At 33.7% G+C, this 14,229-nt stretch overlaps 2 protein-coding genes across 2 annotated transcripts; one reads left to right on the top strand and one right to left on the bottom strand.

Annotated features, from left to right (window-relative positions):
- Positions 1-5,897: 5,897 nt before the first annotated feature.
- LOC128166248 (putative ATP synthase subunit f, mitochondrial) lies at positions 5,898-10,413 on the bottom strand. Its single transcript, XM_052831282.1, has 4 exons — positions 10,254-10,413; positions 7,671-7,769; positions 7,322-7,438; positions 5,898-6,018 (listed from the first exon to the last, which is right to left on the bottom strand). The coding sequence occupies exons 1-4, from the start codon at positions 10,351-10,353 to the stop codon at positions 5,990-5,992; spliced, it is 345 nt and encodes a 114-aa protein (XP_052687242.1). The 5' UTR covers positions 10,354-10,413; the 3' UTR covers positions 5,898-5,989.
- A 184-nt stretch (positions 10,414-10,597) lies between these two features.
- LOC128166247 (uncharacterized) lies at positions 10,598-12,372 on the top strand. The gene is made up of 2 exons (XM_052831281.1): positions 10,598-10,714; positions 10,861-12,372. The coding sequence occupies exon 2, from the start codon at positions 10,900-10,902 to the stop codon at positions 12,241-12,243; it is 1,344 nt and encodes a 447-aa protein (XP_052687241.1). The 5' UTR covers positions 10,598-10,714; positions 10,861-10,899; the 3' UTR covers positions 12,244-12,372.
- Positions 12,373-14,229: the final 1,857 nt, after the last annotated feature.

The raw sequence follows: 14,229 nt of genomic DNA, 5'->3' as shown, positions 1-14,229 counted from the left end.
TTTCTATACTTCTAAGAATTTTAAAATGCGTTTATGGCAATACATTCCAAATAAAATTCCACAATACAAATTGAAAGCTTTTAAACGGCGAGAACATTTTGATGTGTATAGATACCACCTTTGTCTGTGTCTGTACATTCCTATTATCAGTTTATATCAATGAGACGGAAACAGTTTTGTCTCGATGTGCTCCATTACCAAAAGCATAATACTCTCTATCATTTATTCTGGGATCATTCAATTCACGGGGACATTTTTTTCGTGGGGGTACGTTGTAATTCATTAAAAAGGCAAGTTCATGGGAATGAAATTTCGTTCATTAGAATCATTCTTTGAGTATTTTGATGTGATAATTTCGGTCGTGGTCAAATCCAATAAAGCCCGAAGGGCTTTACGATAGATAAGACCCCGCTCTGACCGAATTTCATTTCAAATTTGTACACTTTAAAACAAAATAATTTTAAAACTACTATTTTTTTAAGTAGCACATATGCTATGTATTACTACGCGGCGCAGCCAATGCCATTTTCGGATATGCTAGAAGACACGCCCATTTTTGTCACTCATGTTTTGTGAAGTTATTAAGTTTTATGGTTCAAAATTGATTCGTAATGTTATCACAGACAAAGACAGTTGAAAATGTAAATATTTACGGGTAGTGTACGGAATATTATTGTGTCAAATGTTAATCACAGTCGTTCTGACATCTATGATTCTTTCTGTATTTTTGTAAACAGTATTGCTTTGTCATTATACTGTCACATAAAAGTTTTAAAATTCAGAGAATTTAAGACTATCTTTAACAACTTCCTGGCGGGGTTCTGCTAGTCTCGCTTTCATCAATGTCTCGAAAGCGAGAGTCTGGGAAATGCAAGACTAGGGGTTCTGTCTGATGCTAAGCAACGTCAGCTTCTGTTACTAATTGTGTATCTCATTATCTAAATTAGAGTAATTGGTTTAAGTAGATTGGCTATACAGATAGCGGATAGCGTATGATTGTTTACATTCGAAGAGAAATCGGTAATTAAGTCTATTGATGAGTCTGTCTGCGCCGGGTCGGAGCTACTGCTGACCACGGGGCGTTAGATCATTGGTACGGAATTGTACACATGTAGTTATAAGTGTCGGAAATTTGATATACAGTGTCCGTGCGTATAAAAATTAAGTAGGTGCGCGGGGGAAAGCAGCTCTCCAGTAGTCAACTGGAAGCTGTCTTTTACCTCCTCTTTTTGTACAGGTAAGATCATATCAAGATACTTGCGTGCTTTTATAATGTTAACAAAAATGATTCAGGGGGTTCAGATAAACATAATATTTTATTTCAGAGTTTCTTGTAATTGATATATCTTTAAATCGTGGAATTTTATTTGGAAGGTTTTATAATGAAAATAGTTTGAACTATGAAAAAGAGTAGTCAACTGAGAGCTGTCTTTTACTCCTCTTTATGTACAGGGAAACAGACTACTCCTTATGTAGAGGAGGAGATAATTCTGATTTGTTGAACGTGCCACAGGCAACGCCATGCGTCTGGTCATGCAAGGGCGAATTAGATCCTGAGAATAAAAAAATTGAGATATCGTATTGGGAGAAATCATACTACGATATATAGTTGTGGAATTCCGATTTATGTCCAAGCCACGGCAACGTCAATCCTTCCAGTTAAAGAAGTTTGTTAATGGCCAAATTAACGCCGTTTAAAAACTTAAAAGAGCTGTTTCAAAACTTTCTGTAACATCTCACTCAAAATTCATTTCGCCTGATATTGAAGATTCGGATATTGAATTTAACGATAATAATTATAGACCACTTCAATTATCCATCGATGGTACTAAATCCACACGAGGCATCTCCATCTCAGGCGGCCTCGTTTAAAAAAGGCTACGTTTTCGCCCATTCTTTATCTACCTTTAAAATGTCTTCTAACAATGAATTGGACAAATTTAAAGGAGATGGGATCCAGGACGTAAATGCATGGTTTACAAATTATGAGCAATGGACAAATGTTCATGATTTGCATTACTTGAAGACTACACCCTTACTTACAGTAAAAGAACACCCTTTGACTTGCTCATTGTATATTTTGAATGTTTTGGCGAGTCACCAATTGCAAATAATTACTTGATAAAAGATTCTGATTTATAGCGATTACCATATCAACTTGTTTTTGAATTAATTTTGGATCATAAGTTTACACCTGTTCAATGTAGAAAAAACAAATTTAAAAAATTGGGGAGAGACCAGTTTAGGTCATCTTGGTATGATCTACCTACTGATGGTAGATTCAATATTCACTGTGCCGTTTGCATGTTCGCGGTTAGCCAGAAACACAGCTGTCTTGCGCGGGTGCACAGGCAGTATTTAGACTATAAATTGAGTCAGACACGACGTGTGCATTCTGCGGGACTGTACCCTTTTGGCACCTAATTTACCATGTGCCAAGGGTCATGCTGAAAACAACAATTGTTTTTACATAAGACCGAATTTTTGAAATATCATCCGGACACTGTTGAATTTCCTGAACTTGATCATTTCTATTTGGAAAATTTATTTAGGTAATTTTGAGGACAAGATTTATTTGTTTTTTCTTTTGGTTGGTTGGGGGGGGGGGGGGGGCTTTATCATGACGAAAATTCTACAGAAACTGGTTAAAGTTCATTGGCTTTATGCTAGCGGTCTCGAGCGCTAGCAACTACATTACTCTTTTTCACTGGAATACGCAGGCTCGACTCCATAGTAGGGGATTCTGGGAATACTGTTCTACTGTAGATAAACTGTTCCATTTGAATTTCGTTTTATCATCTTCACATGAAGTTTTGTGTTTTATTGTAAATGTCAAAAAGTAACAGTAGCTTAGGTCTTATAATGCAAAGTTATTTTCAATATTATAATAAATAGCTAGCTTTGTCTTAAATTCTTTCAAGCTCGGAAAATAACTTCCGATATGTTTTCCGAGTTTGCCGGAAAGGCACGAGAAGATACAATTGCTACAAAACAGTACAAATGGTTCTTGAAAATTTTTACCTTGAAATTGAAATTACAGTAGATACATAATGATGAAGACACAATCAATGAGCTATGTCATTACCGATGTGAAGCCCACTCTAGATTCACAATTCTAAATTGAGACCCAACTCCAGCACAATTCCGGTACACCACTGTTCCTTCATATCGTTAATTAATCGATTCAGAAATTTAAACCAATATTTTAGAAATCTGCTTCTTTGTTTTACGATGGCTACAGCGCTAGCTAACCAATCTTTTTAAAAGATAAGCTTGTTGGATAACGTATGATTGTTTACATTCAAAGAGAATTTGAATTTGCGCGCTTTTATAAAAGTTAACATAAATGATTTAGGGGGTTCAAATAAATAAAAAATATTATTTTCAGAGTTTCTTGTAATCAATGTCTATTGTTATTTATTATACATTGTATAACATTCAAATTGTGGAATTTGATTTGGAATGTTTTATAATGAAAATAGTTTGAATTATAATAAAAGAGTAGTCAACCGAGGGGTGTCTTTTGTCTCTTCTTTTTGTACAGGGAAACGGACTACTCCCCATGTAGATGAGGATAATTCTGGTTTGTAAAACATGGCACAGGCAACGCCAGGCGTCTGGTCAAGGACTAATAATTACGGTACCGAGGATCAAATAAATTGAAATATCGTATTGGAAGAAATCAAAGTACGTTATCATTGTCTTGATGGCCTGGTGTATTATAGGACCGACGATATCCAAAAATAAGCAATCAATGCTTATATTATATAAATAGTGCCTGTTTGGGAGGGTAACAGTTGAAATTGACACCCCGAGAAAACCATTGTCAACCGACGCGAAGCGGAGGTTGACAATGGTTTTCGAGGGGTGTCAATTTCAACTGTTATCCTCCCAAACAGGCACTATTTATTTTGTTATACTGAATGTCTTAATTTTTAAGAAAATTTTACTGCTTTTATATAGGAATAACGTGAATTCTACAGCAAACCGTACGCACATAATTTTCGCGCATGTAACATTTTTTAATGTTACCCGTTGCTACGTGCGTTACTAACGCTGAGGGTAATAGAAAATATTATTAACTGCGTCTTAACCAATCAGATTTCAGTATTTAACATGAAAGTATAACAAATATTTTTGTACCATCACTTTAAAGCCATTTTCTATACAGTCCGGTGTATATTCCCCGTTTGTTAGCATTGTAAATCTATGACGTTCAACTTTAAGTAACAAACGTCAAATCTGATCACGGCGTATGGGCATATTTTGACAGATTTTACCATTCATCATGACAATTTTATATCCCTGGTAAAGAGAAAATAAGAAAAAAGATTTTTTTTTATATCAAGCACCTGTGGTAGCCATCACTGCAAAAGAAATTACATTTCCAGCCCGCATGAATCGTCAAATAAAGCATTTCATTGTCTAGATTTACATCTTCCGAGTAATTTCGCCTCTATTCCTTAAGAAAACCGATTGTGCTTCTCATAGCTCTATAGAAACCGACAGGACTGAAATATGTACACGATCCAGTTCTAACCAGTTTATCAATCGGTCGCAACCTGAGAAAAATCACGGACTGCACCAAAATATTAATAATAGATGTCAGACTCTAATTCCACATAAGACGACTTGGCTATATTTTTTATCTAACGTACTAATGTACATTATATAACAATCATATTTAGCTAATTTTACTTACTCTTTACAATCAATTAATTAATTTTTTTAAAAGAAATGTACGTAAATATAAACAAAAATGTTTTATTTGGTGATTCATGCGCGTTATGACAGTAGCAATCGTTGCAGAAAAAAAATGACATAACCTGCTTACGTGGGTTATGCAATTTTTTCTGCAATGTCTTGGAGAAAGGAGGAATCTTGGGATTTTTTCATACTACTGAATGAACATCATTTGAAGCCTGGGGTATTTGGGAATATTAAATAATACAAGATTTTTTTTTCAATTCAATTTCAATTGAATATATGCTGCAAAAATACTTTTTGACAGAGTATAGGTTGCTACAATTATGTATGCCCATAAGAGCAATATCGTCATGATTTAATAAATTCAACTATGTAAACAGTGACTTCTGTTGTCAAAGCAATACCAACATACGAGGGTCAATCAAAAAATACGAAGACTTTTGTCATAGCTATGTTACTTAACGTCATATCATTTCTAAATTTGGTAGACATAATTTAGCAATAGTTTTAAACAATTTACAAGAAAAAAAGTGAATAAATTACTTTATTTCTAAGAATTATTTAGAATATAATCCTGTAAAAATGAGGTCACGGCGCACGGTCAAAATTTGTGTTATGTCATCAATAAACCGTATAATGTTGAAATTAATACCTCTGTAAATTGGGCTTAAAACCAAATAATATTGAAACCTCAAATTAAGTATAGTCATGGTATTCTATGTTCCAAATAATGACGGGATTTACCGTTTTGTCGAACAGATATTAGTAACTAATGACAGATAGTCCTCTTTAGAATTGACTAAAAACATCGACGTCGCCGGACGTCACGGCGCAACGCGAAGTACAAACAAAATGGATTTAACTGAGGAAAAAGCCGATACATGATGTGAAAACGCTCAATGGTGCAAAAAACAAGTCAACAATTATTTACAAGTTTGTGTTTAACTGTAATAAATTTTGTGGGGATGGTGGTAATTGTATTTTGAATATAAAACAGTCTGAAAGAGAGTAGAATATCTGTAAATAGTTGGTCTAAAAATAAGTAACGTCAACCGACCCTCGTATACTATATATAGTTTCTACTTTGACTGAACAAAATTTCTATACTTGGGCAATCAGTGTATTCCAAAAATAACCCCCCCCCCCCCCCCAAAAAAAAAAAACCAACAAAAAACAAAGTAAGGCAATAATTAAAACACTAGCAATTTATTTGAAATAATGATTCACTTGTGTAAAGTCTAGATAACATTTCCCTGATGCGAGGGTCCGACACAGCGCTAGCTCAGTGGTATTTACCATCATCAAGATGACCTGTAACAATCAAAAATACACAATACAAAATCTCAGTCAAAAAGCAATATGTTGTGGTACTATTATCTTGTCATTAAGAAAATAAAAAATTAGCATCTATGTAATGGTCATACTGTTCTTTCATTATTAAACAAGGGAATCAAAATTGTGATGTGAAGTGAGCAAACTCCTCAGTTTCAAAAATAGGTAAAATTCATGCAAATTTTTTCCATCAGGAGATGATGTACCACCTGAGAGGCTATAGAGGCTGACAATATGTGCAACAGCAAATTTATATGGCACTACATAAGATATCATTTGCCTAAACAGTCACTTAATCATGATTTCAAACTGGAAAAATAACAAGAGGCCCATGGGTCTTATCAGTCACCAAAGTAACTGCAGAGTGGCTTTTGCAATGTATATTCATGTACATTGTAATTACATGGCTAATCAAATTTTTTTTAACATTCAAGGATTTTTTAATCCAATAAACTTTCTAAATTCTAAAAAAAAAATATTGAAAAATTGTAGCAGAATAAGTACAAAAAAAATGATATGTCTAGATTACACCACCCTTACCTATATAATCATTAGAGCCCTGTTCTAACACCAGAACCCCTGAACCAGAGGCCATGAAATTCACAATTTTGAGAGAGGCATTCATCCTCATTATAACTGTATTGTACTTAATTTATGGACATAATACCCAGGAGCAGAGCAGAAGATTTTCAAAGCATTTATGTATTTTCACTATATAATCATTAGAGCCCCACCCTAACACCAGAACCCTTGATCCGGGGCCATGAAATTCACAATTTTGAAAGAGACAGTCACATTCTTCCTCATCACAACTATGTACATAGTTCATTGGCTAAATACCCAGGAGCAGAGGAGAAGATTCTTGAAGAATCAATGCATTTTCACTATATAATCACTAGAGCCCCTCTATAGCGCCAGAACCCCTGACACTGGGGCCATAATCTTCTCATTTAGGCAGAGAGATTAATGCTTATTACAATCATGCCAGCAGTTTGACTGTTTAATGTCCAGGAGTAAAGAAGATTTTTTAAAGATTGCATTAATTTTTATGGTTTTCGCCCCACCCCTAAGTGATGCTATAAGCTAAATTTGGTTGAAATTGGTTCAGTGGTTTCAGAGAAGAAGCTAAAAATGTTCAAAAAAATTACAACCAAAGACAGACAAATACATATAGCAATAGGTCACCTGAGTCTAATAAGTTGGAATCCACCAAACATTAAAAATGAGATATTTTCATTAGTGTTTACCTGTAAACACTTCTATAAAATCATTCGACACTTACGGTCATGTTTGTAGGCCCTAATGAATCCCAAGAAAGAAAAGAAGAGAGCAAAGTGGACAAAGCCTACTCCTTTACTTCCAGCAGAAAGATGGTACCTTCTTTGATGAGAGTATAATTCTACAACACCAAAAAATAAAAGTCAACATACAAATTTATTACAGTACCAGTACAAATACAAACTTTATCCTTTTGAAATAACTGTCTGAAATTAAGAACCCATTACAAAAAATAAACTCTCAAAGAGTAGATCCTTACATGAAAATTCATATTCTTAATTCTTACTAAACTTTTACAAAGCCATGATAAATGTTTGCATTCAAGTAACATAAGTACGTGTTAGACTACTTACTCCTGGAATAAAAGCGAGCTATCCCTGTTAGGGACATGTCTCTTCTATTAAGCCATTTAAACACCTCATTCACTTTCAAGGAAGAGAAAGGTTTGTCAGCTGAAAAATTATCATAAATATTAGATATTAATTATTGTTTTTCCCTGGAAAATAATAAATTGCACATTTCTTTAGTAGAGCACTTCATCCTATAAACATCATTATGATCAAAGTGCTGGCCATTGTCCAAGGAGGCCACAGTGAATAATAGAAAATATGTACAATGGTAGTTGTCACTTCTCTGCTTTAACAATAATAACCATCATGCAGTGAATTCTACAATTTATATCAAGATTTGAGGTGATCATACATGGTCAGGGGTGATCTAATCCAAGAAATTTGTGAGGATAGATTTGATCACCTCTGACCATATTTGATCACCTCATGATATTCAAAGAATGATTTCTTATTACTTTTTCAGCAGTTGTATGATTTAATATTAAAATAGTCATTGATGAGTTGTATTGGGTCATACATTCCAAAATCGATTGATAGTGTTAATGAGTTAACATAGACACACTGGAAAATGTAAATAGTTCAATGTAAAGCTGGTTGTGAATGTTAATGGTTACAATGGACCACTACACATTTAAGTTTACCCTGGTCAACAAGATATTTAAAATCGCTTGTTAATCTGACATTACAACATGTGAAGAAATCATGTGTATCCTTGTCTAAATTAATACAATGAGGTGTACAGTTAGCCAAACAAAGAACACGTAAAGTCTTTTTTTCAAGAAAATTATTGAAAAACTGCAATGTTTTTAAGATCTCTAAATCGGACAGTAATGAAAAGCTTAAGGTGAAACACACACAGTTTTTCAACTTTATCATGCGGGTATTTTCATTGGTGTCAGGGGAGGTCATACCTGGAGAACCCATACCCTGGAAAACTCATACCCTAATGATATGGTGCCCATTCTCTTAAAGAACTCGTACCTCTGAGAAATTTAGAATTTCCTGTTAATACCAATTTCAATCATTTATACAAATATACTTATACAAGGAGATGAAGAATATACAGTAGTAGGCTTTGCAAGTTTCCCTAACATAGATGAATTAATAAAAATTCTATTTTAGTAAACTAAGCAAGAACTGACATATTCTTTGTGTAAAGTTTAATTAGGTTAATTGGTAAAATACGCAGATTTAGGTTTGATGGGGGCAAAAAAATAAAAAATACTTTGGTTTAAATCCCACCCATGGTTACAGTCTGATGAGGTTATAGTTATGTTATCTCATATAATCACAATTTTCTCTTACAGTACATACAATGAAATGTTTATTAACGTTTAACACCTGAACAATGTTTGTCTGAAGTGCCATAAAAAGGGAAGTCAAGTTTGTAATATCTAATACCTTAGTAAACATTTATATACCGGTACATACATATATTTGTATACATTTCCATGGGTCACAGAATGACAAGACTGTGTAGTACACACCACATTTTTTATTACTTTACCTTCTTGAACCCCCTTTCCCAAAAAATCAATTAAATTCTTTTAATTATAATTGCCAGAAAATATATCTATGTGCAACAAAATATTCATACACTTTTCTAAGGTACAACTTTTCTAAGAGAACTTGAATCCAAGTACGACTTCTCTTCGAGGACCCGTACCCAGGTATGACTTGTCTAAGAGAAACAGTACCCTAATTCTAGGGTACTAATTCTCCAGGGCAAGGTTTGACACTAAGGCACGTCAGACCGACTGAGTCTGGTAAACAATAGATCCGGTCGGTGTAAAATGTCTGTGTACTAGGCTACTATGGCCCGACTGGTCGTGTGGAAAAAAATAAATGTGCACATAATTTTTCTATAATTACGATAAAACAAGAATAGAAGCTCTTTTTCCTAACAGGCATAAATTCTACAAACTACCACAATTTATGTACAATGTATCAACATTTGTATGAATTGATAAAATTAAATCTTAATATGGTTTGAATGATTCATTATTGGTAAAGATAAACCAATGCAATTAAACAGGAACAAGTCTTTTAATATTCTATGTTTGTCATTACTTTTAGTCTATTTTTGTCAAAATTGGTCAGGGCTAGTGGTAAGAGAGTCAGGGCTAGTGAAACATTACTGAGGTAGCCAGACTGGTCTAGTAATTCAAATCATGTCAAACCCTGCTGGGTACGACTTTTTCATTTCGCTTGCAAAACTTCCATAGATTTATTTTTATGATCGTGTATTCAAACCTGATAAGTTTGGTATGTAAAATAGGAATACCATACAAGAAGTTAGCTGCCAAATGGTGAGCTGTGTCCTACCTAATGGTTTGACCACCAGATCATACAATCCTGTACGATTGATTTAGCCCAACTTGGAGTATGGATAACCAATTAAACCAGGTTAGTTGCTCAAATGGGTTATTATTGCCCGTTCGGTATGTGTATTAAATTAACTTTGTGTAAACAGGTAAAGCTATATTGCAAGTACTGACTTGGTAAAAATTGGCAAATACATGTACTAGTTCTATACAAATACTGGAATAGTATAAATTCTATGAACTCCATCAATGAGATACGTACGTGTTCCATAATATCTATCAGCCTGGTATGCGCCATGGATTCGGGGGTTGTACTCCTTGGGAAAACCGCCTAAATTCGTGTTATTCAGAGCATTTCCCATGACGATTTTGGTTGTGTCGTCCTTGCTCTCCGGCGCCGAAGGTCAGTCTTGGTAAGTTGTACATTAACTGATTCCTAAATATATTGTTTTCTGTCTAAACTACTAAATATATTATAAGTGCAAAGTAGATAAAATGATTATATTGATAATTTTAAAATCTCATCGGAAATCCTTACCTCATTTTCAATATAGAAAATATTTCCATAAAACGACATAACTTAGAGCACTTTATCTAAAAATTCAAGAAAGATAACTCCCAACTCAAGACATCCAATCTTGCAGACAATGATGAAATGATCTAAACAATTTTTTTAACCATGAGAATCCTTCAGCGTTGTATCAACAATGGCTGATCTGATAGGTATGCAAAAAAAAAAAACAACAGTTTTGATGTGATATTTGCCCTATTGCAGTTTTTTTAATTACAAAAAAATATTTCTCTAAAAATATGAATTTGATCATGTTGATAGGACAGTAGTGTTAAATTTTGCATCCTATTTATTTTAGGTTGAAGTTTTCCACCATGTTAACTTTGTGACCAGTGATATGCATCAACATATGGAGGAGTGTTCATCGTTAATCTATCTGCCATCAATTGTGACCTCAAAGATCTTGAGCTATTTGTCATGGCAGGAAAAGATGGCTACAGTTACTGCCATTTCAGCATGGAACGAAGCTCTAAGATCCACAGATGCATGGAGTTTTGTTAGATATGGGCCAGAATTAGAAGAAAATGTTTACTTTGCCAAAGCAAGCAGGGATGATTTTGTTACATGTTTAAAACAGTATGGAAATTTTATGCGATCACTGCATCTATGTTTTGGGTATTCTATAGAAAACTTTTCAATAGCCAACACTGGTGAACAGATTTTTATTTTGATACAAAAGAAGTGTAATAATCTAGCTGCTCTTCATGTAGAACAAGAAGTTCCAGAAGGATGCTTAGATGTGCATTGTTATTATTGGCCAGATTTTGTATGTGATGTAGTGAATGCTACAGCAGTACATTGCAAGTCTGTGAAATCCATCTCTCTCAGTCAACCTATTGTAAATTGGTCAGAAGATAATATGTTTATTTTTACAACAAACAGTCCTGCAGCTAGGAAAATCACAGAATTAGAATTGAGTTCCCTTTCATTTCTGAATCATGATGGAAAACTGAAAGAGCTACAGAACTTGACAGCTCTTAAGAAATTAACAATACGTAGAGAAAAAGTGAATAATGAAATTTTACTACATCTTGTGAAACACTCCTTACGGGAGCTTGTCCTGTATCAAGAAGAGGAGCTGTCTGAGGAGGATCAAAAAGACTTGGGAGAAGATTTCTGGTCAGAAGTAAAAGTGATATGCCCACATTTTAAAACCGACCTAATTTTGAGATGCATCATGATTCTAAAGATTATATTTCCCCCTAATATGCCTTTAAGGTACTTGATATTGGATTTTTTGGTCAATGTCATGACAAAGGGCATTGTTGATCACATTTCTGATTGCTACAAGGACACTCTTCGTCGCTTCACCTACACAAACTCTTTCTTAGAAAACCAAGAGATGGGGGATTCCAGACTTCCAGTGGCTCTTGTTTCTCTTGCACAAAAATGCCCCAAGCTTGAAACCCTTGAGTACGGGTTTCCGTTGTCCAGTTTTTCCATAATACTGATTGCACAATCCAGGAAACTAAAGAGCTTTGTAGTTCCCTTAGTTGAAGTTTCATATGTTAGTGACATGTTCTGTGATAACATGACATCAAGTGAAGATGAGTACCTGAACTTTTTAAAATCTGCCGGAAGTTGTAGGAAAAATTTGGAGGCAACTGTATCTCATATACTTGGATATCAATGGACTTTGTTAGACGGTCAATTAAAAGTAAATGAAAGAATCAAATTATAGTTGTAGATTGCTGTGAAATATACATTAAAGTCAGTTCATTCATATATGGTGTAGTATTTATGTTTTATGATTTCATTGGAAACAACAATAATTAAAGTACTGTATACTTGAATAAAGAATTCAATTCAATATGAAAAATTAGATTTTGACCATAGCCAAGGGTTTGATGAAGCAACTTGGCTAGTGAAGATGTAAGACCAAATGCCAAAAGCCACAAAACTGTTTGTAAATCTTCAGCAGTTAGGGGTATTCCAATTATAATTTACCAGCATCTTAGTAATAAACAAAGCATCTCTTATTATCTTTATTAGAACAATAAAACAACTGCAATTCAATATGACAAGATGCAAAGGAAAAGCACATCTCTTGAATATTAAAATCTTGCTTTTAATTTGTGGACAGATGAGATGTAAACTTAATGAAACTATAATAAAAATTTGTCCAGTGTGATTTCATATTCTTGCGATTTGATGCAAAACAGTTGAATTGCAGAATTAAGTACCTGTACTCGTGTAAAATATGGAATCTACAGTATGTATTTTAATTATCTGGACAGTATATTGCAGAGCATTTTTAAAATACACATACCCATTGTTGTGATCTGAATGACCTTATTGTTAATGCATGAGAGACAAGTTTGGATTGAAGCAATCCAATTAAAACTAGATGTTTTGAATTAATCTGCTATCATTAAATTAGATGTTAAATGAGGACATTACCTTTGAGTTGTAAGCATCTTATTTTAATCAGATTGGGATTGAAGATACTTGTAAATGTAGTATGGCATATTTTTTCATTATCAAAATATGAGAAAAATGTCACTTCATTACTATTACATTTCTACACTAGACATGTTATACAGCCAGTTTATTTCTGAATTCCTGATATCTTCTAACTCAATCATTGCCAGAAACCAGTGGCCACTCACAGACTGTGGCCCTAATTATTGATTTTTTTTGTTTTAAGTAATTCATTGCCCCTTTACAAAATTCTTTCATGTGAAAGAATCCTACCAATCATGTTAATGCTTGTACTTCCTATCAACAACTGCATGCATGCTTTCACAGTACCGTAAATCGGGGTTTTTTCAGTGTCACAAAATTTGTGAAAATGAGGGAATTGTTTGACTTACTATTATTTGCCTCGGTCATTTTTTGCAATTTAAAAAGTTTTTTATACTAATTTTTAGCAAAAATACCGGACATATTTTCTTTGTGTTGCATAAAAAAGCGAAAATTAGATCATTGCAAAAATTACTTTATATACGGTATGACTTTCTATTTCATACCTCTAATGACTTCAAGAGTTCATTGATAAGGCATATGGTTGGTAAGCATAAGCAAGAATGGTTGTGGGATTCTGACAATGTTATCCAAAATACATGTACTTGTTTTGGATCAGTAGACTATACAAGATACGGCAACAACAGTTAATTGACCCCAAAGAGTAGTATGGTTTCCACTATGTATGAATTTTGACAGCTTTAAAGCTTAGACATCTTAAACTAGAACTGTCCTAATGGGACTAATACCCCCGCTAGGCTAATTTCAAATGGGACAAATAATTGAATTGAATAATAAAGGTTTGGAACACATACAAAAAAAAATTTCTAGAATTGTAAAAAAAAAAAAATAGTTAACAAAGAAAAATTAAAATCAAAATTGTCAGAATTTCACTGTAAATACATATCTATAACAGTAATACTTTTACAAATGTATGTATTTGATGATATATTTTTTTAATTTAATTTATTTAAAGAAAAACCAACAAAATGACAATAATCCCTCCCTTTGCAGTGAATAGAAATACCAGTAGCCAAGCAATGCTCTTCTGTTGATAAAACTTTCAATATCTTTCTAATAAGAGTCTTGACAGATGCAATTAGTTGTTTCAAATTTTCCTCACTTTCTCCTATGGCACAATGGAACTCCATATCAGAAAATTGATCCCATAGGACTATGATTTTCTTTGATGAACTTGTTAAAT

This window comes from Crassostrea angulata, chromosome 10 (genome assembly GCF_025612915.1).
Source record: "Crassostrea angulata isolate pt1a10 chromosome 10, ASM2561291v2, whole genome shotgun sequence".
In the NCBI taxonomy this organism is placed as follows: Eukaryota; Metazoa; Mollusca; class Bivalvia; order Ostreida; family Ostreidae; genus Magallana; species Magallana angulata.
The sequence above is the reverse complement of the archived record's forward strand: the minus strand, read 5'-3'. Positions and strand labels throughout refer to the sequence as shown.

Excerpts from the sequence above, each read along its gene's own strand:
- LOC128166247 (XM_052831281.1), top strand. The coding sequence starts at position 10,900 with ATGCATCAACATATGGAGGAGTGTTCATCGTTAATCTATCTGCCATCA.
- LOC128166248 (XM_052831282.1), bottom strand. The coding sequence starts at position 10,353 with ATGGGAAATGCTCTGAATAACACGAATTTAGGCGGTTTTCCCAAGGAG. Across the intron at positions 7,770-10,253 it reads TGATAGATATTATGGAACAC|CTGACAAACCTTTCTCTTCC; the intron begins GTACGTATCTCA and ends ATAATTTTTCAG. Across the intron at positions 7,439-7,670 it reads AGCTCGCTTTTATTCCAGGA|AATTATACTCTCATCAAAGA; the intron begins GTAAGTAGTCTA and ends TTGGTGTTGTAG.